This window comes from Gobius niger, assembly GCF_951799975.1.
Source record: "Gobius niger genome assembly, chromosome: 23".
In the NCBI taxonomy this organism is placed as follows: domain Eukaryota; kingdom Metazoa; phylum Chordata; class Actinopteri; order Gobiiformes; family Gobiidae; genus Gobius; species Gobius niger.
This window is the reverse complement of record NC_136874.1, coordinates 10,670,991-10,698,276: the sequence shown is the minus strand read 5'-3', so window position 1 is coordinate 10,698,276 and position 27,286 is coordinate 10,670,991. Positions and strand designations below refer to the sequence as shown.

Sequence of the window (27,286 nt, the reverse complement as noted above, 5' to 3'; positions counted from 1 at the left end):
CATGTTATAACCTTTTTAGCACCTGGCATTTTATTACGCTTTAATAGTTCCTTGTGCGCCAGGGTGGTTTTAAATCTGCAACTTCTTAATAGCAACAGATTGTGTCATTAATAACCTATTTTCATGCTTTAGAGAGTGATTATAGTAAGCTCAAATTGTTTTGGAGGTGTTGCAAATGACTTTAGCTGTTGATTATTGCTTCTAAAGCTGAGTGCCTCCGACAGGTCTAATATCAGACAGAGCAAGCTCGTCTACCAGGAGCATATCAATGAACTGTGCAACATTTACTTTTGGGGCTCCCCTGGGGTCTATATTAGAGCCAGTATAGTTTACTATCTGTATGATGCTTCTGGGTCAAGCAATTCTCAGCAGCAATTCTTCTCCTGACTTGTTGGTGGATAGTGAGGTTCCGTAGTCATTCAGAAGTAAATGGAGCACGTCCTGACTTTTCTGCTTCTATACATAGAACTGTATGCAAATAGAGACGATAGCAGACTATTTAGCAGATGTGTGGAGTCTGCAGGGCATGTAGTGAGCTGTGGTCAAGCACTGGTCAGTGAGAAGAGGTGACCAGATAGAGAAGCATATATGATAGGGGTGAAAACTGTCACGCTTTAGAATTGCTTGAAGGAATTTTGGCGAGCTTGATTCACTATTTAAGCCCGCTCAGATTCATGTTTGGAAAAATTCTTGAGGTCGGGCCTGGAGGGAGTATCGGTTTCTCATTAAAAGCAAAGCGAAGGAGGTGGCAAAGGTGCGAATGTAGTGGCACAACGAGCAATAGCGCACGATTAGTAGATTCAAAAGACTATATTTAAAGGTACAATGATAAGGAATTGTCCCTGGGGGGAGCTCCACTTGACTTCCATTGGGCGGGCGGGTTGTGTGTGGCTGCCGCATTGAGGAGAACCTGTGCCACCCGGTGATATTTGCCCACAGCGATGACGTGCTTTGCGGGATTTACTTATGGTAATGCCAGCCCGGGAGAGGTTAGAGACGCTTTTATATCGCCGCTTGGCCATAAACTACTGCGCTGGCACCCAGGGCTCCCAGCAACGGTCACAGGACGACAGCAGGCTTTTGTTCCCCTCACCTCGCTCCTTTTATATGCACATCTAATGCTTTCACAAGTGGCCCAGGCGAGAGACGGTTTACAGAAATAAAACACGCACTTTTATGATGGTTCGATATTTGTTATGGATTTTTAAATGGACAGCACGCATTGTAGACATTGAGGAACGTTTGAGAGAAAATAATAACAGCTAAACTAATAAAAGGATCAAGATGCCAATTTACCAAATATAAAAGGTGCATTTATTTAGACAGTGGCATCAACAAAAATGCACAAACCAAAATCATGTATAAATCTCTCTTATGTCGCTTTCGTATTTTTACTTCATTTCCTGCAAATTGCTATTTTTCAGCCCAAGCTCCGCGTATTTTCGTATTTTCCGAGCATCCGTCATGTGTGGAGCTGGAAAAGGAGAGTTGCGTGCGTTTGAGCGTGAACCAGCTCCGTGTTTAGGTCATGACATGCCTCGGTTCTATAAACATGGCACAGAGAGAAAGAGACATGGGAAAGTTCAAAACCTCCTGACTCACATGCTCTGCCACTTTCCTCACTCTGGCAGAGCACGGCGCCTTTTCACTGGTTTTGCCGCCAAAGTGGGGCACCGCGCTTCACATGGGCACAATGGCGCATCCGCAGACCGGGCCCTTGATAACGGGACGGTCCCGCACGGATGCGGGCACAAAAGCAACATGCGAGCGGCCCAACAGTGCGTGTTCTGTGATGATTGTATGTGTTCTCGTCAGCGCTGAACAAAGGCCTTATATTCCTGCAGCTGAAACGAGGGTCACATTGTTTTAACATTAGCACGACATTGTGCTGTAATTATGAGCGCATATATGACCATACTTCTGCCCTGTAAAAATGTTAATTATGTGCTTGTGTAGCCCACATTCTTCACACCTCCAGCATGTATGGCCTTCGGGGCAGGCCTTTATCGATGGCATCCACAGATAATCAGAGAACATTAACTCGCTAAAAACATAATTTCATTCTCATTAAATAGAGCTAAATATGGGCCGCGAGAGCCAGCGCCAAATTTCATTTATCAACATGGCGCTTAAGATACTATTTAAAACTTGAATCATGCGCTGGTTGCAGTGTGCCAGTTATTTCAGTGCTAATGCCATTCTCTAAATGGGAAATAAAGTCACTTTTATGAACACAAGTTCAGCTTAAACCTCGCCTTCTGTATTAAACTCATTTCGAGTCCTTTTGACTTATCTGTCCATTTTAAACTGTGACCTATTTTCCCAAAATGCTTTTGCATAATTCACCATCCATTGTGTGTAAAAATCTAAAAGTCAAATGCGTTACATCAGGGACAGAGAGCCTCAGAAAGCCCTTATCAGTTTTGTTGCAAATTGGTTTTTCATCTTTGGACGATGTGGCTCCATCTGCACCAGCGTCTTCCTCCCACTTCGTGCTACTGCGCGTTTGCACTCACGCTGCTCCTGCCTGCGCCACCTTATTTTTACCTGACTTCAGACATGCAGGAAAGTCCATTTGGTTAAACACTGCTTCAAAGACAGAGCGCTCACTTCAACCACACAAAGAGTTGGTGGCAGATGAGCCTTTTGTAATGAGGGCAAGTGAAGCGCCACGTTTGGATGGGGCCCTCCTGTGATGATTAAAAATTGGATAATGAATAGTAAAATTATCTGAGGCGTCTGATTGGCAGTGCAAAGTAAACAGAGCATTAGCCTTGGTGGCTCCAGGGAAGGTGACATCCTGTTCCCTTCTGCCGGTCTGCATTTACAAAAGCCTTTTAGACATTGCGCTCAAATTGGAGCTAATTGCTTTTTAGCCACTATGTCTCTGTGAATTAACGGATCACAATGCGGTTTGTTCTGGGGGGAGAATGCACTGGAGATGAGTTGTGGCGCGTTTATGAGAGTCGTTTTTACAACTGCGCTGCTTTGTGCAAGACGCTTTGTGACAAATCGATGCGAGCCCACACTTTTGAGCCAAACGCCTGCGAGACTGTAGCGCAGGTAACTCTCCCAGCCTCAGATTGATTTGTTCACACTGTTATCTATTTAACATCAAGGAGGCCAGACAGCTGAACGCAACAAGACAACACCTAGAGGATGGGGAATAAAGAAGCGGCATTGTACGGTTGGCTTTAGTAAAACTCCCAAATGCCAACAAGCAATATTCATTATAGCTGACTTACAGTGAAGCAGCTGTTGACCTTTTTCAGCCGACAACAAGGAACAAGATTGAAATTTGTGACAATTAGACACAGGTGTGACTCTGAACAACATGATGTTTCTTTAATTAAAATAACAGTTCTGCAATTATACAGACCGGAGGGCGGGCAATATGCCAAAACATTTACATCACAATTTTCTTAAACATGGCGGTGCTGTGAAAATCCCAAATGTAAAAATATTGCTCCTCTGGTGTGGTCCCCAGTTGTATTTTTGCCTAAACGCAGCAGCAGCAGCAGCCGTACTACTCGGGGCGGGAGGAGACAAAGGATGAGTCATAATGTAGTATTTCTCCGGTGTGTGTGATCCGCAGCCTCGGAGCCAAACCTGAAGCTGCGCTCTCGCCTCAAACAGAAGGTAACGGAGCGCAGGAGCAGCCCACTACTGCGCCGGCGCGACAGTCCCATCACCACGGCCAAGAAGCGCTCCCTGGACATGGCCGGTACGGACATGTTGCACAAATCACACGCTCGATGTTTTGAGACCGGTTTCATGGTGTGTGTGTGTTTCAGATTCGGCGTGTAGCAGCGCGCCCGGCTCTGGCCCCAGCTCTCCCAATAACAGCTCCAATAACATCCCCAACGAGAACGGCATCACTGTGTCCATGTCCAACTGCACTGAGGTGACGTATAGACCGCTCTAGCTGTGTTAGCCTTAGCGTTACATGAAAAGACTAATCATTTTCCACAACTCCAGCGCGAAGGTGCAGTGTTTTGTGCTCAACAGTCAATAGACTTTCCTTGCTGAATGGGAAGGCAGGTCAGAGCTCGTGTAACGCTTATGTAAAACAGCTTTTATACCAAAACTATTACACCCAGGCACAAAAAGCCCAAAGTTACAAACAAATGACGCAGCTGTCTCCGATTAATGTCTATGGGAGTGGGTGTTGGCCTGTAGGTGCCGGTGTTAGCCTGTTTCTCAGCCTCTTGTGCATAGACAAAGACCGAGGATCTTCAGATGGTGGTCTGCACAGGAGGAGGAGGAGGCGAAGCTGGCACGCTGCTATTTGTGGCAGCCATTAGGGCCACTCGCGCTGCATGTAGGAGGAGAGAGGAGGCTGGTGGCTGTGACCATTTTAGTCTTGCTTCTTGACGATGCGCTGCTGTGTATCTTTTCACGTTTCCGCATAAATAATTTAACTGTGTTTTTGCAGACGTCTCTGGCCCAGAGGCTTTGCAATGCTGAGCGCGGTTCCATCAGCCAGCTGTCCCTGTACACTTCACCCTCGCTACCCAACATCACCCTCGGCCTGCCAGCTACTGCAACAGCCACTGCGGCCTCCAACGTAAGACTCGCAGATGGGATATTTGTCCGTCCCGTACGGTTTGTGTGACCGCTCCCTCTCTCTGTCCTTGGTTTCCAGGTGACTTCAGCTCAGCAGGAGGTGGGGATGCAGCCGGCGCTCTCGCTCAGCCCGCCCTTCCTCACAGGTGGACACTTACCCCCCTACCTGGAGGCTGGAGCGGGGACAGGCCACGGAGCGCACAGTCCTCTGCTCCAACACATGGTGCTGATGGAGCAGAGCCCAGCGCAGAGCCCCCTGGTGACAGGTGCTAACACCACTCAAGCATCTCCACTATTGACACACAGAGCCCACAGTGTTTAGCCACAGTCACTCAACAGTTGATATGGCATTTTCTAGTGTTGGCGAGGGATGTGCGCCCATGGTACACTGTGTGCCCCTTCACACTGACTGACGTCCATTCATTATCTCAAACTAACAAGCTCCTTTCACATGTGCCTCAGTGCTATGACACTGACATGGTTTCTTTGTGCTGCTTTTCCCATCAACTCATTCATTGACTGCTCCATCGGTGCTATTTCCAGCGGGCAGCGGAGATGAATGGACCAATGACGCACACGCAGACGCACAAAACGTACAGTAACCATGAGGGCAAGTCTCGCCCACACAAGGGCAAGAGATGCAGTATAAAGAGCAGGAAGGATGATTGAGAGCTCATCTGCAAACTCTGTAAACTCTTTCACTGTTACAGTCCATCAGGTCCGCAGCGCTCATTATTGGGTACTTTCATGTTTATTTCTCTTTTATACCCCAACTGGACGTCACCCTTCACAGCTTGAATCATATAATAGTAAATCTGCAGTCTGCTTGCACAGATGGCACTTTCTATTTGGTCCACAAATACATCTGCTTACTAATCTTAGGTCCAACACCAGCACAGAACCAGATTACAGAGCCATGTGTGAATGTGTGCTGCAAACACTGCACTCACATCAGCGACACAGAGACGCCCAGCTCTTTTGGAAAGTCAATTGAAAAGTTTACATAAAATGAACTTTGCTCAAAACAAGTGAGTCAGACTCTACAGAAAGCAAGAGAGATATAAATAAAAAGGAACCCTGGTTATCATTTGCCTCTTATGATACAGGCCGCTATCAGCGCGGATCATATTTCTAGTGCATATAGTGGAGAGGAGGCTCAGATACTGAAAGCTTTTAAGACTTAATTGAATGTACAATAAGAAGCATACAGCTCATGTTATTGTGAGACAAAGGCCTCTCTGTTCCTGGTTTCTTGAGAAATGAGCACTCTCTGCTGAAAGGGAAGCCCTCCATAGAGACATGATTATTCACTCATGCTCTTGGGTTTCAGCCTGCCCTAACCTTCCCCCCTCTCTGCTCTGTAGGTGTGAGTGGCCTGTCCATGTCGCCGGCTGCCTCCATGGCCAAACTGCAGCGGCAGCACCGGCCCTTGGCCCGCACCCAGTCAGCCCCTCTGCCCCAGGGCAGTGCCCAGGCGCATGCCCAGGCCCTGGCCCTACAGCAGCTCGTGGTGCAGCAGCAACACCAGCAGTTCCTGGAGAAGCACAAGCAGCAGTTCCAACAGCAGCAACTGCACATCAACAAGGTCAGACTACACGCCTCATACAGTGCTGATAATGTCTTTACTATCGGACTGAGGATATAGTCGTCCAGGGCTGTGGTTAGTGTGTTTCACACAGCCTTTCACCTGCAGCTATGTTACATAATACCACAAACAAACTAATTGGTACCTGCAAAGTTAAGACAACATCTCAGTCCGGGCTGAGGGAAAATTATTGTTTTTGCTGCTGGCTCTGCAGGTGGGCTCCACAGCTTTCAATTTTACTTGGCAACAACCGGTGAGACTCAAACTTCTGACTGAGTGATACAAGGATGGTATAATTGAAGGTTTCATTCTGTGCGTCCTCATAGTAAACTATGGGCATGTATGCCAGAAGCACCCACTTAAGCTTTATTTGGTACATAATAACGCTATATGATGTAAAGGACACAGTGTCAGTTTGGCACAATGGGTTTCAGTGCCGTCGCTGTCATCATTATTAGAGCTGTTTGTTTGCTGGAGTGCACCAGCAGCTGTAGCATGTGACATTACATCAGATAAACTAATAGGTAATTAGGGCTCGGAGCCACACTGGGCCAACAGGGCTGGAGTGTGTGTTTGTGGAGGCGGCAGGCGCTGAGAGCCAATCGCTGAGCGTGAAGTCCTTGGTTAGTTCTCTGGCGTCTGTTGGAGGAGGAGGCAGGTACGGGTTCACTTTATCGCAGCAATGTTTGTGACTGCCCTGAGACGGTTGCCACGGGCAGCGAGGAGACTGCCATGCTGCCATAGCAACAAGACGGAAATCAGTGCCATACATGGTCATAGAGGAAGTGAGCAGCCAGGCTGTAGATGGTTTACCTATGGCAGCCCAGCGCTCGCTGGAGCAGAGGTGGGCGGATGAAACAAGGGATTTCCTCTCCTCCTCTGCCTCCTCCGCTCTCACTCCCTCCATACGCTACACGCGTCTCAAGTGGCAGCTTTTCACACAAACATCTATAACAGCCACCGGCATGCCAAGGACGGATTCTGCACCCATCCACGGAAATATTCTCATGACACTTACATTTAACTGCTCATTAGAAAACAAAGCGTCTCTTACAGTACAAACTCATCTTTTGGATGGAAATGTTTTCCTCGCTGTGCCTTGAGTAGTCACGTGTTTCTTGTTCGATTGAGAAAATACAGAACATGCTGAGATCAGTGAAGTGCTTCTCATGGTTGTACTTGCATTGCCCTAAAAGTGATTTTCACGTTATTAGTCAGTGCTGTCTGTGACGCTGACTTCCCTCAGTCGAGCAGAGCTTTAGTCATAATGAGGTCTCTTTGTTGTGGTGTTCTTCAAAGTGACTCATAGAGCAACATCTCATTAATTCACCAAGTACCTTCAGCATGAAGTGAGTAAAGTTTATCTTGATCACATGGCACTGCTTTAAAGGGAGCTATGTCCAAATATAATCCTAATTTAGTTGGACTTCCACTGAAGTTTAGTCTCATTTTGGGTGGAGGAGAGTTGAAAGTGGAGCAGAAGGGGGTAATGTGAAGTTTGCTTTAGAAGAGGAGAACAGTGGAGGAGGGAGGGGCTGCGGGCGCGCGGCTGAATGCTCTGACGTCAATGCTGTCCCCTGGCCCCGCGCCAACAGCCCCTCAGGCATAGTGCTCTGGGAACCACACACAGGCGCGCATAATACACACATAACACACACCTGTAGCTGCAGCTCTCCGGAGACGTCTTTTCTCCTACACTCCGTCACACAAGTCCTGCCCTGAATGCTCTGAATGCACGAATGGGAATAAAACACACAGGCCGGTAACAGCAGGCCCCCCTTCGCCGCGGGGAGCCAGGAATGTCTCTGTTCCCCCACACATCTCGCCCCAAAGTCCCGTCGAGAGAGCGGCCACTCGCCTGCAATTACAGCAGATAGGTCTGAAACGAGCGGGACACCAATCTGACTCCGTAATCCAAATTAAGCTTGTTAAAAGAAGAATGCTCCGGAGAAAAGGCGCGATTTGCCAGAAATGAGATGGAGAGCAAATGGCGCTTGTGCGGCCGCTTCGCACTTCTCCAGAGGATTTGTCACATCCTGCTGTTCCGATTGTAAAATATAATTCACGCCGTAATTATTTTTTACGAAGCTGACTTTAAATGAGCGCCTACACAAACGCACTGACCGCAGCGTAGGTCCGTAAACAGGCCCATGTGTCATTATCGGTCATTCACTGAAATCAGCTTTAAGACTACTAATTTGCACGGTTACTGGAATCCACACACTGAAGCGACCAAACTGTGGAGTAATGTTTGTAATTATATGTTTAATATTATTACTTGGCCTGACCCGCTGTGGTGACTTAAACTGTTCAGTCTCATTTGCTTTCAGTTGAATCATTTCATTACTGTAAACTTGTGGCCGAGGCTGTGAGATGAATAAATGTTAACCACTTTATTTGTCATTATACAATTGTAAAGTGAAACTGCAGAGATCACATGAAGGGGCAAAAACCACCTTGTTTTTGGAAGTAGGGAAAAAATGTAACTCTTTTATGTGCCCCGTGTCCATAGATGATGTCCAAACCCAGCGAGTCTCCGGTGGGGCGTCAGCACCAGAGCCACCCCGAGGAGACGGAGGAGGAGCTGAGGGAGCACCAGGACCTGCCGCCGGGGGTCACCATCAAACAAGAGCCCCCAGACCCTCAGGATGTGCAGGAGGAGGCCCTACAGCAGCACAGAGAGCAGGAGCTCATCTTCAGACAGGTACGGCTCGTCATTATCACTCTGGAAACCACATTTATGTCAGGACATGAAGCTTTAGAGATGTCATAACAGGAAATCTCGCACTGCCCCCTCTTGGCCACGGCCTGCACCTGCAGTAAAACCACTCCGTTTCCCCCTCTGACTGTGATTGATGTTGTTGTGTGCGGAGCAGCAGGCCCTGTTGTTGGAGCAGCAGCGGATCCACCAGCTGAGGAACTACCAGGCGTCCATGGAGGCAGCCGGCCTGTCCATCTCCTTCCCCGGACACAGGCCCCTCTCCCGGGCACAGTCCTCCCCCGCATCAGCCTCCTCTTTCCCAATCAGCGTCCCACCGCCGGACCCCCCTGTAAAACCACGCTTCACCACAGGTCAGTGCGCCGTCGGCATCACCATTCCTCAGCCGAGTCCTTATTCATTCAGAAGCAGGTAATTTAACGCCAAGCATCTCCATCTGTTCTCCGTAATGGCTTCTCCCACTCCTCTTCCTCTCAGACGTGCGATTGTTTGAACAAAGACGAGAATATTGAAAAGAAATTGTCCTTGAAAAAGCATTACTCCCACCAGTTTACGCGTTGATAGCGGTTATCACTGCTGCGGCAACAGTTTCCATGCCTGTGCTATAGTTTGGCCCACTTGACTCCCACACACTTCCAAAACTGCACAGACTAACATTAGAATAACAAAGGGAAGGTTTGGAGCATAAACATTTTTAAGGATGTGCAGACAGTCGCTCTTATACAGTATCAGCGGGGGGGTGGGGGCCGGTGTAGTGAAAAAGTTGTAGGAAAAGTTAATTGCCCTTGTTACAATTTTGTTCTTGACAGTAATTAAAAGAGTCTACAACTTCCTGGAGTTTTCTATTGTAGCAACTCAAGCAACTCACTTTTTATTACTCTACTAAGAGAGCACAGTAAAATTAAGCAACAATATATTGAAAAATCACAGAGGTGTTCCATCTCATTGGGAAAAAAACACGATGATTGCCATAGTTATCAAACATACACATTTTCCTTGCAGCCCTACAGAGGGGAATGACCTACTGTATAAAGTCGTGCTGCTCATGGCTCATGCCCTTGACACTGTTGTTGTGATGTGTCTGGTCTCAGGCCTGGTGTACGACTCCCTCATGCAGAAGCACCAGTGCATGTGCGGGAACACCAACAGTCACCCGGAGCACGCGGGACGCATCCAGAGCATCTGGTCCCGACTGCAGGAGACCGGGCTGCGGGCGCAGTGCGAGGTGAGTCCTGTCTGTGACCACAGCCCTTTCTTCAAGTGAAGAACGCGCTAAATCCACGTGTGTTTGGTGCAGTGCATCCGCGGGAGAAAGGCCACTCTCGAGGAGCTGCAGACAGTCCACTCTGAAGCACACGTCCTCCTCTACGGCACCAACCCTCTCCGACAGAAACTTGATTGTGAGTCTTGTTTCATTCATTGTTTACATGAGCTGCAGCGTAATGATGCCAGACATGTATTTTACACATATTGTATCCTCTTAACAAAATTTGCCTCAGTCATATTTAAAGGCTTTCTGGAAATACAGTAACAATAAAACTAATCCCAGCTCTCATAAAGAGGACTTAGAAAGATGTGGTGTTTGGAGGGAAGAAACACGACCATTCCAAAAGCTCTACATATTAACAGCATTTATTGTTCCCGTAGCATTTAAGCTCTATAGGCTTGTGTCTGAAACCCAGCAAGAACTTCCACTAACTTCCTTTGTTTTTCCACCAGGTTCAATCACTCCGATGTTTGTACGGCTGCCATGTGGGGGAGTCGGGGTGAGTGAACAGCACAGCCTATATTAAAACCCTGATTCAAGACTGATCGGTAAAGGGAAAATGATTTCAAATGGTGTTTTGTAGGTGGACAGTGACACTATTTGGAACGAGGTCCATTCGTCCAGCGCTGCTCGCCTGGCCGTCGGCTCCGTGGTGGAGCTGGTGTTTAAAGTGGCCACTGGAGAACTCAAGGTAAACCAAAGCCTGGACTGATGACTTTAAATAGAAACGAACGACTGTCGGAAAAATAAACGATAGGAGAGCCTCGGTAAATCTTAACTTTTAGTCTTTCCCGCTCACTCTCTGTTTGTCTTTGTGCAGAACGGTTTCGCTGTGGTGCGGCCGCCCGGTCACCACGCCGAGGAAAGCACTCCCATGTAAGGCCACAGCCGCCACCGCACTCGGCAGGAGACACTTAATCTATGCACACACACATACCAGAGCCGGACCCGCACTGTTTATTTGCACACAAAGCATCGCGAGCCCTCATCCCGCCAGCTGTCTCCGAGACCGCTTTGTTTATTTTTCATATCCTCTTCGCAAGTGTTACGACTACAGTAGGAAAGCACCATAATGTGGGGAATTCTGATAAGTTTTCTCTTTTTTTTCCTTCCCATTAACAGGGGCTTCTGCTACTTCAACTCAGTCGCCATCGCTGCCAAACTGCTGCAGCAGAGACTCAACGTCAACAAGATCCTCATTGTGGACTGGGTCAGTACATTTCATTCAAATAAGTCAAATTCTTTTCCGTGGATCCGTGAATCTGCGTAAACAATGCCTTTACCGCGGTCGCCGAAAACTAACATTTTTCCCCTCCTTGGTTCAGGATGTTCACCACGGCAACGGTACCCAGCAGGCGTTCTATGACGACCCCAATGTGCTTTACTTATCCATCCATCGCTATGACGACGGCAACTTCTTTCCCGGCAGCGGAGCCCCTGATGAGGTGAGCTACTGCTGTAATTACACTCATTTTCATTTACAAGGTCACAGTCTGGGACCGTCCTGCCTCATCAGATGAAAGTGATGTGTTTTTTTTTTTTGCTGTTGGTCGCCCCCTGCAGGTGGGCAGCGGTCCCGGGGTCGGTTTCAATGTCAATGTTGCCTTCACTGGAGGACTGGATCCACCCATGGGAGACGTGGAGTACCTGGCAGCCTTCAGGTAGTCCATCTAGAAAGTTTAAAAGTTGAGACAAATTCAACAAATGTGTTCTGGTTTGTAGCTTCTTAATCTTAAAGTAGTTACAAAAGCATAAAGCATAATATTGAACCTTCAGTGAGATTTATGTTGTGTAGGGAAACCACAAACTGTTGCAATCCTTCTGTCAGTGCATGAAGTTTGTCTTTTGGTTTGCATTTTTAAATATCCTGTGGTGCTTGGAGCAGTTTCCTGAAGCTGATCTCTGTCTACAGGACGGTGGTGATGCCCATAGCCAACGAGTTTGCCCCGGACATCGTGCTGGTGTCGTCTGGTTTTGACGCGGTGGAAGGACACCCCCCTCCCCTGGGCGGCTACACTCTGACGTCCAAATGTGAGGGGAACGTCATGTCACAGAGGACAGGGAATCTCAGCTGGCATTTTTGGTGACGCCCCCCGTTTCTGTGCAGGTTTTGGCTATCTGACCCGGCAGCTCATGACTGTGGCGGGGGGCCGCGTGGTGCTGGCTCTGGAGGGGGGTCATGACCTCACAGCCATCTGCGATGCATCTGAGGCCTGTGTGGCCGCTCTGCTCGGACAAGAGGTACTGCTGTTTATCTGTGGAGTTTCTCTGGGCTTTTAGCTTCATTTGTGCAACATCTGCTGCTACTGCTATCACTTTTGTCATCACCTTCAGCCAGAACATAGACTGTTACCATCCACTCATCAGTTATATTTTACCCTCGTTTTCATATGTAGTTGTTTTCTTTCAAATATTACTCAGCGTATACATTGATAATCTTTTCGTTTATTTGTTTGCATGTCTGCTGGTGGATTAGTAGGCTGTGCACATTATCAGTCTGACCTCTGGTGGAGACACTTGGTATTACACCCTGTAGCACACTCGACTGTTAACATTATAATGTGCTCTCATTGCAGCTGGACCCTCTGCCAAAGGCCGTGTTGGAACAGAGGCCTAATCCCAACGCTGTTCGCTCTTTAGAGAAAGTGGTAGAAACACACAGTGAGTTCCTTTTCAGCATAAAGCAAAATCTATATCAGAATCAATATATCCCAGTCAAATCAAAACTAATTAAGTGCAGTGTATTTCCTTTACAGTTTCTTGATTGACTCAAGTTTATATCAAAGTTTAAATGTAGTTGAATGGACTTTAATCAAGGAGGGATTTTCTAATTTCTTGTTTTTGGTGTCTGTTGTAGGTAAGTACTGGCGCTCTGTGCATCGCTACTCTCCTCGGCTGGGTCTGTCGCTGCTCGAGGCCAAGCGTGGAGACTCTGAAGAGGCTGAGGCTGTCAGTGCCATGGCCTCTCTGTCTGTGGCCAACACCAACTCCATGGATCACAGGTGGGTCCACTTTAAGTGAGGGTAAACAGTGGTGGCCTAAGTCCGGTCTGTCAGAAGTTACTTGAGGTCATGTGTGTGTGCCTTCGTCCACAGGCCGGAGGAGGAGCCCATGGAGGAGGAGCCACTGTAACGCAGGGAACCACCAGGGTGTCACACTGTAACCTTTGACCTCTGCGCAGAATGTCTCTTTGAGCTGCGAAGAGTGGACTGACCCCTTCATTTAGTCCTGGCCCCACTCATCGCGCCAGTCACCTTGATTGGCGAACCCTGGGTTTCTCTAAAACCAGGGAGAGGAGGTGGGCTCTGCCTCCGAGTAGGGAGCCAATCAGGAGACACAGGACTGAACTGGAGAAAAACTAAAAACATAAAGGCGTTGCTTGGCAGCGTTGGCTTTGTAGAGACACTCATTTTCTGTCAGTGCTGGCAGCCGACATCAGCGGCGGCTGGTCATGTGACGTGTCATGTGACGTGTCATGTGACGTCTGAGCCAGTAGGCATAAGGATAGAAGTGAGGTGCTGACACAGAAACATACGGTGCTTTACACGCTGCCACAGGGGCAGCCTCTTTTCTCTTCTCCTACACAATAAGGGCATCACAGCAGACTGACAGCAGATTTTCCCTGATTACTTCACTGTGGACTTTGCTCGGCCGAAGCTAAAGTAGGCCTTTTCAAAGACTTGACCATGTGGTGCGACTGTCACCTCATTGGACCAGCCTGTCATTGCAGAGGGTTGTTGACGAATGCGAGGAGTGCCTTGGCGAGGGTCCGCTGGATTTCAGGATTGTTCAGGAAAAGATTGCCTTAAGTTAAGATTTCTCTGGAAGTCTTTAGCGAGGAAAGGAGACCATTAGTTTCCAGTTTTAGAATGACAAAAATTAAGCAAACAATCTTTGAGCATGTTTACTTGGAATGTGAGGATGACATTTCTGTCTCTCACAGCCTCTCTTGAAGAGTTACTTTACTTTTGGATGGATCTATTTTTCTGTAAAAAGACAGCGCTTTGTAAAGGTAGTTGCCAGCTTCAGTAGATAAACAAAAGGTGCAAACATGGAAAACTTCAAAACGTAAATTAGACTGAAAGCAGCCTTTTATGTAGCCTCCCTTTAACTGAAGTCACCGCTTTGTAAAAGACATAAAGCATGCATTTGAGCAGAGAGCGACTTCTAACGCAGGATTAATGAATGTCATCCAAAAGAGACAGCCCAGCAAGAAAAGCCAAAGCATGAGTTTGCATTTACAATAGTACTTTGACTCCTGTTCGCTGGCAGGGTGACGGACATTTCTATTATTGGCCCTTTAGGAGAAGGCTCCCAATATCCAGTTCAATGTTTACTCGTCAGTTCTTCACGGATCAAGTGAGCATTTCTTTACAGCCTCATGCTTCACCAGTTGGCAACTACCTTGGTTACTAGTGTGAACTAGTCATGTATATTGAATTGAATATATTTTGAAGGTGGTCGGTACTGCCTGTTTGTAACTACATTGTATGATTTCCACATCACTTTGCCATTTTTCAATATCAATGTGTTTGGTAAGCGTGTCCACTTTATTTTTTATGGTATTAAGATTATTTTTCTAAATGTTTTTTCATCCATAGATCAGTTCTGTGTTTTTTATCCGTTTTCTGGATAGTAATAGGGCTGCCATTCATACACTTAGTCACGTGAAGACTTTTTTTTCTTGTATTTATCGATGAACTAAACACTTACTTTCTACGGCTCTCAGCCTTTTCTGCATTTTCATCAATTGTGTATTTATAAACATGTACTGTTTATAGGAGATTTGTATATGGAAAATTTATAAATGTACTCTAACTAATGACAGCTATGATATTGTGAGCGGAACAACAGTAAGGTGTACGATATTTCTCCGTGAAAAAAGCTGCATATTTAACTCGTCATTGACTGCGCTGTTTCAAGTGGCCCTCAGTGAGACGTTCGTGGCGCTGCGATCGACTTCTTCACTAAACGATTGATCACTTTGTTGCCTAATCGATCATTGACTCTCGTGCATGAGTGATATGCACTCACCTTTAGACTGTGACCACATCAAGCATTCAACTAAAAAAGGAGGTTTTTTTGGCGGCCATTTCAATGTAGCCGGCTGAGTCGTTTTGTTTTTTCGTAAAAAGTGAAGGCACACGGGATGCGGGGATTGTGGCGGGAAACATTGGCCAATCAGAAAGCCTCTATTTTTGAGCATGTGTTGCACTATCATGAAACTTTCCACCATCTTCTTTCCCCCGCCAAAATTTGGTTTTCGAGATCACCAGTTGCCATGAGAAAGTTCCATTCATCTTTGCCATGTTGATTGATGACTGTCACGTTCCTTTGACATTTTTATATCTTAAACCTATGAGTTGTACTTTTTCATGTCTTAACAGAACATTCCACTTGTTGATCGTTTAATTTGGCTCTTTTTTAAAACACAAATTCGAGGTTTCACATTTTTGTAGAAACTTTCTTACTACTCCAATGTTATATTATTTTTGCTGTCTGCTCGCGCCAACTTTAACTCTTTGCATGGTTTGTGAGTCAGCATGCCTGCTTGTCTATGTAACAAAATGTATTTGCACAATAGAAGAACACTGGAGGACTTAGACAAACCTCCCACGGCAACTCACCGCGGCGCCAGGTCGGGGTTTGTGCCTCTCTGGCGCGCGGACAATTCAAAAAGACTTTGTCCAAATGACTCCACTCAGAAACATTTGATATTGTTCTTAATGAATATTGTTTCCAATGAGTGATTTGAATAATTCAGCACTTATTACATGTATGGACTGTGTTGAAGAGAAACGTGCTCTGCCAAACCTCTGCCATGTTCACACCTTTACCGGGACTCCCAAAGAATGTTCTCTTTCAAAGATTTTTAAATGGGCACTATTTACGGCAAGTTAAAGGTTGGATATTGCGAGGTTTGAGAGGGGCACCGTCGGATTGTCACACCCGCCTCGGCCAGTTCTATATATAACCACTGTGGCTCAAGAGCAATTCTTGGTTTACATGTAAATGATAAAAAAAAGTTATTTTTTTTGTTTGTTGTTTGTCTCTATTGATGAAAAATGTTTTCTTTCTTTGGGACCTACGCTTCGGACATTTCATCTCTGACATCATCTATAAAATATATTTCTGAAAGTGTCTGCATCCTCATTGTTTTTCTGTACACAGTAAAGCTAGAAGGTATTTAGACCAAAATCAATATGGCAGATACTCTTATCAGCTGTGACGTTCTATATAAAGCCTTTTCATGTTTGTCAGTATCATTTTAACGATTAAAAGTCTGACTATGTAAAAAAGAGAACACACTGAGGAAGCTCTTCTTTTGTCAACTCAGCAAATCTGAAAAATCTTTAGTGTCAGGGTTTGGTATGAAAGCCGCTCCAAACTTCTACTTTTCCTACTTTCAGTGTTTCAAAGTGAGTCATCCATTCGGCACATGAAGCCTCAGCTGACTTCCCTCTTTAAGTGGGAAATCTAATTAGCAAAGCCAGTATTTTCAGTGTCCAAACTGCACAGAGCAGCTGACCCTGTTGCTCCCCTGCTGAAATAGATGTTAAATCGACTGTTAATTAAATAGCGAGGATGTGGTGCTCGGTGGATGTAAATGATAAGTAAGCACACTTTGTGCCAGGGCATAAATGAAAGAGAATGTGCCCCCCTCACGTGTACGGTGGGATTAGTGAAGACTTTATTTAATATAGATTGTGCTAAATGTTGCATAATGTGGAAAGAAATGACATTGCATTAAAAACATGTTATAATGTAGCCTGTTAAGGGGAAGTAATCATTATCAATTGAGGTGAAATCTCTAATATATAAAATAAATTGATAAACTATCTCATAAAAATACATATTATAATCACAGAGAGTACATTTGAAATACAAGGACCCATCAAACCTTAAAAACGACTAACATAAGTCAATGCAAGATAACTGCTCCACAAAGGAGGGGCTACTTTCATTTTCTTATCAGCTGTTCGTGGAGTGTCAGGCCCCCGTCGCGTGACTCATTCATATTTATTCAGCTTTGTAAATCATCTGGATGCGCCTGTGTGTGCAGAGACCACAGAGAGACCCAGAGAGAGTGGAGAGGAGCGCTGTCCGTCCAAAAGGGGGAGGGCTCTCGCTTTTTACCACGCACTCGCTCGGCGCACATTTCCTCTCTGTCGTCGGACACAGTGCTGCACAGTGCAATGCCAAAGCTGCAACTATAACGCCTCCATTTATCACCTTTCCAACCCTCCAGTGGGGACTCACCGACTCCACCGCTTTGATTTCTCCTCATTTCTCGGACGAAGCCCACCGCCCCGCGCTCCGACATGCCTAACATCGTGCTTTTCAGCGGCAGCTCTCACCACGACCTGTCCCAGAAAGTGGCCGATCGGCTCGGGCTGGACCTCGGGAAAGTCATCACCAAGAAATTCAGCAACCAGGAGACGTGGTGAGTGGCTGCTCCGCGTTTCGCTTTTCGCTCCCAGGCTTCGAACATCAAGTGTCGTTCGCTGACAGCGGTGCGCGTTCACCATGTGCGTAAAGTTAGCTCCATGCTAACAATAGTTGACGGTGAGCGGGATGAGCGCTGCTGTCCGCACGTGACAAGCTAGCCACATGTAAACATAGCATGCTAACAGGCTAGCCACGGGGCCTGTCCGCGTACTTTTACTGTAATACCATTAATGTAGCGTTTCAGTGTGTCAGCCCGTGCATTGTGCTGCAACACTGTAGAGATGCTTGTGGACAAAGGCTTATGTAACCTGGCAGCTTCTCTAGCGTCCCATGCTAGGTCCTTTAAGTGGAATGGAGGCGCTTTACAACACACAGTTGAGCATTTTCTGCCAGAACAAGCACCACATTCCACTGTAATACATTAAAAATATGAATTGTTTTCTCATATTCGACTTTTCAGAAGATTTAGATACTTAATGTTAAAGTTTAATTGGGGGCCATGACTGTCGTGACAAAGCTACTATTGCAATACATGATGTTCGAACCCGTATCAACAGGGCAAAATGAATGGTGATTTCAAAAATAATCCTAATCCATGATCACAACAAGGCTTGAAATGCAGCTGACTGGGAGAACATGACTAAAACTCTACATTTCAGGGTCCTATGTGTGTTTTTGTTTTGATATGTTACAATAAATGTGTCCCTCTCAGTTAGCATAGCATCTCCCAGTGTTGCTATGGCAATAATCTGACCATATATTGGGCTGCTTGTGTTCTAAAAAGTATAAAAGCTATTGTAGAGTAAGTTTTTTGTTATTATTATTATTATTTTAACCATTATATCAGCCAATTGTACTGTCCAGAATGAGTTGTCAGCCGACCCCAGTGCTGGACTGGACAATATAAGTGAGTTAGGCCTGTAAGTCAATCACATGCGCTGAATTTGTGGCCATGTTCCAATTAGTCTAAATAAATGGCCGCACACTACTGACCGAGCGGGCCCTGCATTTTGCCTGGGAGTTACCCCGGTTCCCTCAGGTCGCGGATCCTTTTGTTTGAACTATTGTGTCCATTGACCTATTGGCTTCATGCTGTCCTGTTTGTTTTCCGGTGATGAGCCAAAGTTGCGGCCCCCCTCCCTGCTTTTGTGTCCAAAGTGCCTTCACAATAGCTTCATGGGAGGCTTTTTTTTGTTTTTGTCTTGGGCACATACGAAGCCAAGCACTTCTTAACATTAAAGTCATCTTGTGGTTCAGTGAGGATTGCTTTAACGTGGTCACAGCAGGATTTGCTTCCCATTTGGGGCCAGTCCAAGGGGCCACTGGCGCGCTACTCTTCGTAATGCACCATTTTAAAGCGTAATCCTCCCTTATGTAATGCCCCATCCCTCGATTCTTGTGTTATTTGTTTTTTTTCTATATAAAACATTTGCCCATCCGTCTCAAGGGAAAAAGGCTGTTTAGGCGATGCAGAGAAGAAGCAGATAATATTGTTTTCTTCCCCAGCACACAAACAAAGATGCGTCTAATCGCAGCTTTTCCCACAAGTCCAGCGCAGGTGCAGAAAAAGAGCACAAGCTGCAGTTGAAAGGAAGAGTGCAGAACGGTTACTTGAAGTTGGGACATTTCGCCACAGTTCATTTAAGGCTAAATGGAGCAGAAAGCGTTTAATTAGTTCCTGGGTCACCTTGGTTAATTAATGTTCACACCAGTGGTAAGAAATGTCTGATGCAGTTTTCAGGGAGGTGTATATTCGACGCACTGCTACCTGGTATTACTTTATTTTTCACGATTAAAAGGTCCGATCAAATACAATTCTTTTTTGTGTCCCTACGACTAGACTGTAAAAGCACGGGCCAGCTTTTTACTATCTAGAGGAAAACACTCTATGTGTCGGTTTTCTCCCTGAACTCCTTTGTACCTGGTCACATGGGCAAAGGGGAGGAATGTTTCACACATGTGTTACCTCTGTTCTTCATGGGAGCCATATTGAAGGAGTTCTGTTCGCTACGCCATGGCTACACCGCTGTGACGTTCATCTGGAAATGTTCCAAACTCTCTAATATGGGGTTTGATTGTTCAGACGTTGCCCAATTGAACGAACGAATGCTAGGATGACACACAAATGACTCTGAAATGAATGCTTGCAAAGACTTGAATCGTTTTTTTATTCTGTAGCGGTTGCAACATTAAGGAATGGAAGCTCATATAAAGGTCAAAGGAAGCAAAAAAATCAACTCGTTATGTAGCAAATAATCCTTGCTATTGTAAATACGATAAGGCTTGATTTACAGTGACATCTAACTTATGTTTTACACGTCCATTTCTCAATGTACTAAAACTGTATTCCTGAACAGTGTGGAGATCGGGGAGAGCGTCCGTGGAGAGGATGTGTACATCGTGCAGAGCGGCTGTGGTGAGATCAACGATAACCTGATGGAGCTGCTCATCATGATCAATGCCTGTAAAATCGCCTCGTCGTCCCGGGTCACCGCCGTCATCCCGTGCTTCCCGTACGCCCGACAGGACAAAAAAGACAAGGTGGGTACAATTAATACAAACGACTCCAACTGGGGTGAAACCTGAGACCTTGATCGGAGAGTTACGTGACATTGCAGCAGAGCGACCAGCTGATTTAGCCCTATCGGGTAAATAATTATCCTGAGTCACCTGTGGTTGAGTTGACTCCTTCATTTCCAGATAAAGCCGTCTGAACAGATCAGTTGCAGTGATGATAGTAACTTTGTATGGATTTCAATGGTCAGGGAGGTTGTCTGTCTGTGTGCTCACATGAAACTCCAACAAAGCAAAGCAAACAATCTCCATACACTGACCTCAAGATAAGTGAGTCACTTTGTAAACAGCTGTGTCATTACTTCACCTTCACCTTGGAAAACAGTCACTTAACATGTACATAACATGTCTTACTAACAAAGACTTCCATGTGCTTTAAAAGTAGGGTAGGATGTCTCTCCTCCGTCCACAATCCACTCCGAATCAGTGCTAGTGCAGCCTCCAGTAGTTAAAGCTCATTGACTGAACTTTGGAGGTTCTTTCAAACTCGTAATGCCATGTTCACATATAGCTTGTGTTCTCATATGGATGAGGTGTAATAGTTGTGCCTTTTTAAACCCAGAGCACATCCTACATACCTTCAAAGTTTGTCATTTAGCATTTCCTCGGGGAGCTCGGTGTTTTGTAAACAGCTCTCAATCCCTGAGCTGTTGGTGTAAGCACTTGTCATTTACCTTTGACCAGGAAAGCCTAGATAACAGTGTTCATTTGGCACAGATAGACGGTTCAGTGGCTAGAACCAGTTGAGCTCTACCGGCAGACTGCACAGCCTGGTGTGGAGAGACTGCAGAAAAACAACCAACATTGATTCCCTGTTAAATAACTGAATGTGATTGAGGAATAAGTTAATAATGCACTGTATTTTTAACTGGGGATTATGAACAACTTGTGACGTGTAAATACTACAGATTATTTTAAAATTGTTCCATCCTTTGTTTCACATTTGCGTTCACAACACATGCAGAATATGTGCATGTGTGGTACGGAGGGGGAAGTATCTTGCTCAAGGACACGACGGTGCACACAGGTTGGGAGTCAGGACTCCATGGGCGTAATTGAGTCACCCATGTCCATAATCTAACGCTTCACTAATCCAGAAACGTATTGACCTGAAGCCCCTCTGTTTGCTGCTTGTCTCAGAGTCGAGCGCCCATCTCAGCCAAACTGGTTGCCAACATGCTGTCTGTGGCCGGGGCCGACCACATCATCACCATGGACCTCCACGCGTCGCAAATCCAAGTATGGAAACTCTGAGTATTCACTGTGTCAATGTATTAAAGTTACTTAGCTTACTTAGTTTATTGAAAGGACAGTGTGCAGTTACATTAAAACGATGGCTGCACCAGATTTAGCACTATGCTAATTTCCATCTGTACTCCTACACAATTTAAATGACATAACAAAAGGCAATTTACAACTACTATTGGCAAGTTAGAATGATTAAGTGCAGCAGTTTTGTCAAAGTCTATACAAAACATACGCTTACTCAGCCATAGTTTCATATTTGGCGAAGCTTGAGAGTTATACAGATACTATACCCCAAATGAAACTTTCTACATTTAAACTCTTAAAGTGATGGCCTTTGTGTGAATGGCTTCAGTCTGATTCTAACTTGTTTTAACCTCCTGTAATGTCTATTTTTGACAGGGTTTCTTTGACATTGCTGTGGACAACTTGTACGCAGAACCTGCCGTCCTGCAGTGGATTAAGGAGAATATTCCAGAATGGAAAAATTGTATAATTGTTTCTCCAGACGCTGGAGGAGCCAAACGGTAGGAGCACATTTGACCAGTCACTAAAATGTGTGATGAAAATGTTTTGACCATGTCTTTCTTTTCCCAGAGTGACCTCCATCGCAGACCGTCTCAATGTGGACTTTGCTCTCATTCACAAAGAGAGGAAAAAGGCCAACGAAGTGGACCGCATGGTCCTGGTCGGAGACGTCAAAGATAGAGTCGCCATCTTGGTGGACGACATGGCCGACACCTGCGGCACCATCTGCCACGCTGCCGACAAGTCAGTGTGTCTGTGTTATAGAGGGTAGAACCTGCATACGACTGTCACTGACTCCCGTTTCTCCTCAGGCTGATAGACGCTGGGGCAGTCAAGGTCTACGCCATCCTCACACATGGAATCTTCTCAGGTCCTGCCATCTCCCGCATCAACAACGCCCCGTTCGAGGCTGTGGTCGTGACCAACACGATACCACAGGAGGAGAAGATGAAGGCATGCCCTAAAATCCAGGTAATGTTGAACTTTAGGCATCTTTCTGAGCCAAAGTAAAGCATCTGAATCTCACTGCGGTTCCTTTATCTGTCGTAGGTCATTGACATCTCCATGATTCTGGCCGAGGCCATCAGGAGAACCCACAACGGCGAGTCCGTGTCCTACCTCTTCAGCCACGTTCCTTTGTAAAAGTAGTAGTTGTGTTTGAGCAGCCTCTGTCCTGTCCGGCTGCGACTCTCTGAAGGCCCCTCTCCTCAGAGCCTCTAAACCCGTGACTGTGAACGTCACACACACAGCCTTTTACCTGGAAGCAGAGCAAAATCTCATACTTCTGAAGACCAACTTTGTATTTATAAATTCTCTTTTGTATTGTTTTCTTATGTTCAGCATTTGGCCTTCATTTTAACCAAAGGCTCTTTTCTTTTATTTGTACTGTCCTCATGAAACACCGTGCACATTATATTTGGAAACAAATTGAAATTTTGCAAATTAATGAAAAATGTTTAAGTTTGAATGTGCACCTTTTCCCCCAAGATTTGCTTAGCGGCTGTTAAAGTATTACATATTAGCCTTATACTAACTCTAATCAGCTTTAGTTATATCTTGAATGTTTATACCTTGCTTTTATTCGGACCTGGTTTGCATTAAAAAAGAAAATCTTTTATTTGGAACTGAGCTTAACCAGAATGTGCCGACACAAGTCTCCTTCACAAAGCTGCTAATTGCATCAGTTTACCTTTGACATCTCTAGTCTATTATCATATAATATGAAAAGATCTTAAGTAGTTATGATTTTAAAAACCATGAACTGGTTTGTCACTGATTGTACGAGGTTGTCTAGTGGGTGCTCCATCCACATTCCAAAAGGTCATTAAACTAATTGAGCCTAAATATGGCTTTGAGTGTTAAAATCTTCACTTGTGATTTCATCTGAAGTCACTGAAGTGGTGTGGTCACCGTAGTAACGGGTCACTTTGTTTCACTGATGCCACTGTCCGCCTGTGGTGAAGTAAAGATAGTGGAATATCATAATTATTTTTTATATGTAACACTTAAAGCTGTTTCTTTGACAATAAAGCTTTGACAATTGCTTTCAAAGTCTATTGCATTTCCTTTGTTTTTCATGTGTGTGTGATTCATGTCATTGAGTTATTATCCAGAAATGCATCAGCTGTAATTGGCCAGGCAGGAAATAAACTAAGTAACATCACACCACTGCTCAATAGCCTATAGTTTGGCCCAACATGTGTGTAGCTTATATTCTAATTCTTTAAGCAGATTGAACAGGCTGCTTTCAATCAATGGGTCTTTTTAAGGCCAGGGGTCTGTAACCTTGAAGACCAGTGCCCACATCTTTACACTCACTATGAAATGAAATGTGTCTTGTCCTTCAGTAATTGAATGTACTTGGGAAAATGTAATTGTAAAGTTGTTTTTTGTGAGCTTGCAGGCTGTGTTTTGTTAGCGTTACTGTGACAGTGACCCTGAAAAGTGACCCTGAGAGGTGTAAAATGTTCTTAAAACTCACCCCTGTGCAGAATGGGGATGTTACAAGTGCGTTGAATGTTGGGAACGTGTTTGGACAAACAGTTTGAACGTTTGCTCCATCTATTCAGGTATGTATGACAATAGAATCAATGAAAAATAATCAAAGTACAAAAGCAGCTAATATTAAAGCAAAACAAAGGGCGATCCGGTGGGTCCTTTCCTGGTAAATTTGAAACCAATCCTGAACATTTTCAACAATTATTATTATAATATAATTATTATTTTGAGAAGCCTTCCACATTTTATTTTTTATCACATTTCGAGTTCAAAATATCCCTATATGGCTATTGAGATATTGGCTGCTTCAAATAGAAATATATCAGAAACATCTGTTTTGCAGCCGCCAGGGGGAGCTCGCTGAGTAAGAATGTTCCCATAGCAGCGGCATGTCAGCATCAAGCTAATTAAAGAAATCACTGGATTACAATCAGACTAAATATAATCATGTCTTGAACATCACTAAGCTCTTGCACATGAGCACATTGTTGTAAAAGACACTGCGCTGTTGTTGTCTGATGTTACGATGACAAGAAAACACTCGCTGGCGACTTGTGGGAGCGTCCATGGCGAGTCCACTCAAGTGCCTGCAGTGTCCTTGCATGGCCACCTGACGGCGCTGCGGCGCGCCTGGTGATGTCATGCGTCATTAGCATATTTCTGGCTATATCTAATGCGCGCAGTTGAACGCGCCACTACTGCTGCACCGCACTGACCAGAGACATTCCCAGCCACTAGACAACAGTCCGGTAAGCCTTCCATCTTCACTCAATCACTTCTTTGTCCACGATGAGGCTCTCACAAGTCAGCCTGTAACACAAATAACTAGTTTGCGTGGAGTAGCGAGGTTAGTGTTCCTTTCTTCTGTAAAGGATGAAAGTTGCTTTTTGGAGAGAGTGCGCCGGAGTAATGAGGCAGGGGCGGCTGTCTTTGTCCTGACACCTCCACACATGTCCAAGAACCTTTTCCTTTGTTGCTGTGGAGGAGCCTCACACGCCCCACTGGTCCCGTTATCTTTCCAGTATCGCCGCGGTGCCTCCGCTCACTGCGCTTTGTCTGCGCGCGCTGCTCCCGTGGACATGTAGGCGTTTTTTTTCTTTGGGGGATTTTTGCACCATTGAACCTGGATTTTGAGCGGAGTTTGATGAATGGGCAAAATCTGGGCGGTGGTTCCTTCACGTTGCGCCCCAGGGGGAGAAGTAGCCTACGTGACAAGTGAATTTGCGGATGTTGTTTCAAATAGGCGTAACAAACACTTCCTCAAACAAACAAACATCAATATTATGCCATTTTCTATTCCCTATCACTATGTCCCTTGAGTGGCCACTCTTTTTTGTGCGTCATGACTATTTCTCGGCATGGGAACTCCTATTGTTATGTAAATGCGCGGCTTTGGGACTGGCTTTGTTGTCTGTGCAGCATCACGGGCTAAATGTGTCGGGTAACGGGGGGATCGCGGGGCACTGGGGGCTGAAGTGGCGCACCAGGCGAACAAAGGCACGAGGGGAGAAAGTGTTGCGCATGTAGTGGAAGTGCAGACGTGAGACCAGCGTGATTTCAGGCAACGCCCAACCCACTATTGTGCTGCAAAAATCAAGATTAGCCTCAGGAAGCACCCTTACGTAATTATTGTTTATATAATATGCCTGGGTTATTGTGATCCGTGGGAATCTGACCGTTTGGTGTTTCATTTTTGCAGACTAACCGCAACCATGAGCGACAGCAAGCCCGATATCTCTGAGGTGACCAGCTTCGACAAGACCAAGCTGAAGAAGACAGAGACGCAGGAGAAGAACCCCCTGCCTACAAAAGAAAGTGAGTGAGATTCCTCGAGGCGTGTGTGCCTTTGTGCGGTGTGTGTGTGCCTGTGGGGGAGAAGGCGGGGGCTCCAGTCACATCACATTCCTCACCTCTCTCTCTCCTCTCTCCACAGCCATCGAACAGGAAAAGAAAGACGCGTCGTGAAGCTGCACCTCCCATCATGCACTGTACACCCCCTTCCTCCCGCATTGCCTTGTTTTCAGTCACTTCTTTTAGCTGTATAACTTTGTAACCGAAATTATGAAATGACAACAATAACCGAGCTGCACACCGCGTGCGGACAGATGGTGCCTCCGTTTTGGGCAGTTGGCACGTGCCCCTTGGTGAACACCACCACCACCCCACGAGGATGGCTCATCTGAGGCGGGGCGACGGCACGATGGTCCTAAAGGTGTGTGTCTACCGCGGGACGCACGGTCCTGAAGAACAGGAAGCACATCACCGTCTCACCCACCAACACCAAAACCCAACTTCCTGTGTAGCTGCTTTCGCGCCAAAAGCCAAGGCGTTGAGCTTTCCGTTGTTTTTTGTCTTCTAATTTTCGGAAAAATGCACAACTTTGTATGTACGCTGGCCAAAATGAAAATGCCCAAAAATTTTTGTCACTATGTTTCTGTTTTTTGTTGTTTTTTACACGAGAATAAAATAATTGTGACGGATTCCATCTAGATCTGGAAGATACTCAAGTGGACCTTAATCAGTTATATAGTATTGGCCCTGCTTCTGAACTATTCGGGATAGCTTTTGTTTTGAGCAATCTGTCTCTGAATCGTCTCTAATGTGGAAAAAAAACAAAAAAAACCTGGCAATTGAAACCATCTGTTTGATTTCAACTCTAGATCAAAATCCTTTGGAGTTTTAGAAATTCCCAGCGGTCACGTTACTCTGCCACAAATCATTACCAGAAATGGAAAACCGTGAAATGTTGTAATAAAAAAGAATTTGTTACTAAAACTATCTTGTGCATGTTTTATTTGACCACAAATCCACATGCGGCGATGCACCGTGTCCGAAAAGGCTAGTTTCTCAGCCACTTTCTGTCTGCCTGCAATCGTCCAGCAGCTTTATCCGGGGGGTGCAATACCAAAGGGCTGTCTGTGCAGAAGCTTGGCAGGGATTTAGTCGAGGCGGAAGCATTGAGAGAGAAATAAGGAAATGAAAGCGCCTTGTTAGACCACCTGTCATGCGGGCATTGAGCTGCAGAAGCTGTGAACACTTCTGTCAGCAAAAGCCAGGCTTCAGACTTACTGCAACAATCACAGCGTATGTTTCATGGTTGAACATTAACGCCAAGCCTATATAAGTCCAAAGATATGCTTTGGGACATTCATCAAATGGTTTCCTCAGCCAGTTTGACGCATGGGTGAGCAGTGGCTTATGGACACGCCTGCCCTGACCTAGAGAACAAGGTGTAGCCCAGCGGGAGATTTACTCAACCCTTCGTCCTAAAGTGCCTCTGGCCTCAATAAGCCTCCCGTCGACAGAGAAGTGCAGGCATTAGCATGACATGGCTGACATCTCCTGCTCGGCACAT

The 27,286-nt window shown here is 45.7% G+C and overlaps 3 protein-coding genes across 3 annotated transcripts in view; all 3 read left to right on the top strand.

Moving 5' to 3' along the window:
• The window catches only part of hdac4 (histone deacetylase 4), a 30,021-nt gene extending 13,663 nt beyond the window's left edge, over positions 1 to 16,358 (top strand). Inside the window, exons 6-25 of the mRNA XM_079581427.1 lie at positions 3,596 to 3,724; positions 3,795 to 3,904; positions 4,436 to 4,567; positions 4,646 to 4,832; positions 5,931 to 6,151; positions 8,664 to 8,855; positions 9,028 to 9,223; positions 9,962 to 10,095; positions 10,168 to 10,270; positions 10,590 to 10,636; positions 10,721 to 10,828; positions 10,958 to 11,013; positions 11,260 to 11,347; positions 11,463 to 11,582; positions 11,701 to 11,798; positions 12,050 to 12,168; positions 12,245 to 12,378; positions 12,714 to 12,798; positions 12,995 to 13,139; positions 13,233 to 16,358. Of these exons, the coding sequence (XP_079437553.1) occupies positions 3,596 to 3,724; positions 3,795 to 3,904; positions 4,436 to 4,567; positions 4,646 to 4,832; positions 5,931 to 6,151; positions 8,664 to 8,855; positions 9,028 to 9,223; positions 9,962 to 10,095; positions 10,168 to 10,270; positions 10,590 to 10,636; positions 10,721 to 10,828; positions 10,958 to 11,013; positions 11,260 to 11,347; positions 11,463 to 11,582; positions 11,701 to 11,798; positions 12,050 to 12,168; positions 12,245 to 12,378; positions 12,714 to 12,798; positions 12,995 to 13,139; positions 13,233 to 13,269 (2,441 nt within the window). The 3' untranslated portion in view covers positions 13,270 to 16,358. The remainder of the gene's footprint in view (positions 1 to 3,595; positions 3,725 to 3,794; positions 3,905 to 4,435; positions 4,568 to 4,645; positions 4,833 to 5,930; positions 6,152 to 8,663; positions 8,856 to 9,027; positions 9,224 to 9,961; positions 10,096 to 10,167; positions 10,271 to 10,589; positions 10,637 to 10,720; positions 10,829 to 10,957; positions 11,014 to 11,259; positions 11,348 to 11,462; positions 11,583 to 11,700; positions 11,799 to 12,049; positions 12,169 to 12,244; positions 12,379 to 12,713; positions 12,799 to 12,994; positions 13,140 to 13,232) is intronic.
• A 923-nt stretch (positions 16,359 to 17,281) lies between these two features.
• On the top strand, positions 17,282 to 23,487 carry LOC306981774 (ribose-phosphate pyrophosphokinase 2). The gene is made up of 7 exons (XM_079581428.1): positions 17,282 to 17,581; positions 19,944 to 20,127; positions 21,301 to 21,399; positions 21,808 to 21,932; positions 22,003 to 22,176; positions 22,245 to 22,404; positions 22,483 to 23,487. Exons 1-7 carry the CDS (start codon positions 17,460 to 17,462, stop codon positions 22,573 to 22,575), a joined length of 957 nt encoding a protein of 318 aa, XP_079437554.1. The 5' UTR covers positions 17,282 to 17,459; the 3' UTR covers positions 22,576 to 23,487.
• Positions 23,488 to 24,534: 1,047 nt separating this feature from the next.
• Positions 24,535 to 26,706, top strand: LOC306981799 (thymosin beta-12-like). The gene is made up of 3 exons (XM_079581463.1): positions 24,535 to 24,680; positions 25,631 to 25,746; positions 25,865 to 26,706. The coding sequence occupies exons 2-3, from the start codon at positions 25,644 to 25,646 to the stop codon at positions 25,894 to 25,896; spliced, it is 135 nt and encodes a 44-aa protein (XP_079437589.1). The 5' UTR covers positions 24,535 to 24,680; positions 25,631 to 25,643; the 3' UTR covers positions 25,897 to 26,706.
• Positions 26,707 to 27,286: the final 580 nt, after the last annotated feature.

Excerpts from the sequence above, each read along its gene's own strand:
- LOC306981774 (XM_079581428.1), top strand. The coding sequence starts at position 17,460 with ATGCCTAACATCGTGCTTTTCAGCGGCAGCTCTCACCACGACCTGTCC. Across the intron at positions 21,933-22,002 it reads GACGCTGGAGGAGCCAAACG|AGTGACCTCCATCGCAGACC; the intron begins GTAGGAGCACAT and ends TTCTTTTCCCAG. Across the intron at positions 22,177-22,244 it reads ATCTGCCACGCTGCCGACAA|GCTGATAGACGCTGGGGCAG; the intron begins GTCAGTGTGTCT and ends GTTTCTCCTCAG.
- LOC306981799 (XM_079581463.1), top strand. The coding sequence starts at position 25,644 with ATGAGCGACAGCAAGCCCGATATCTCTGAGGTGACCAGCTTCGACAAG. Across the intron at positions 25,747-25,864 it reads CCCCCTGCCTACAAAAGAAA|CCATCGAACAGGAAAAGAAA; the intron begins GTGAGTGAGATT and ends CTCTCTCCACAG.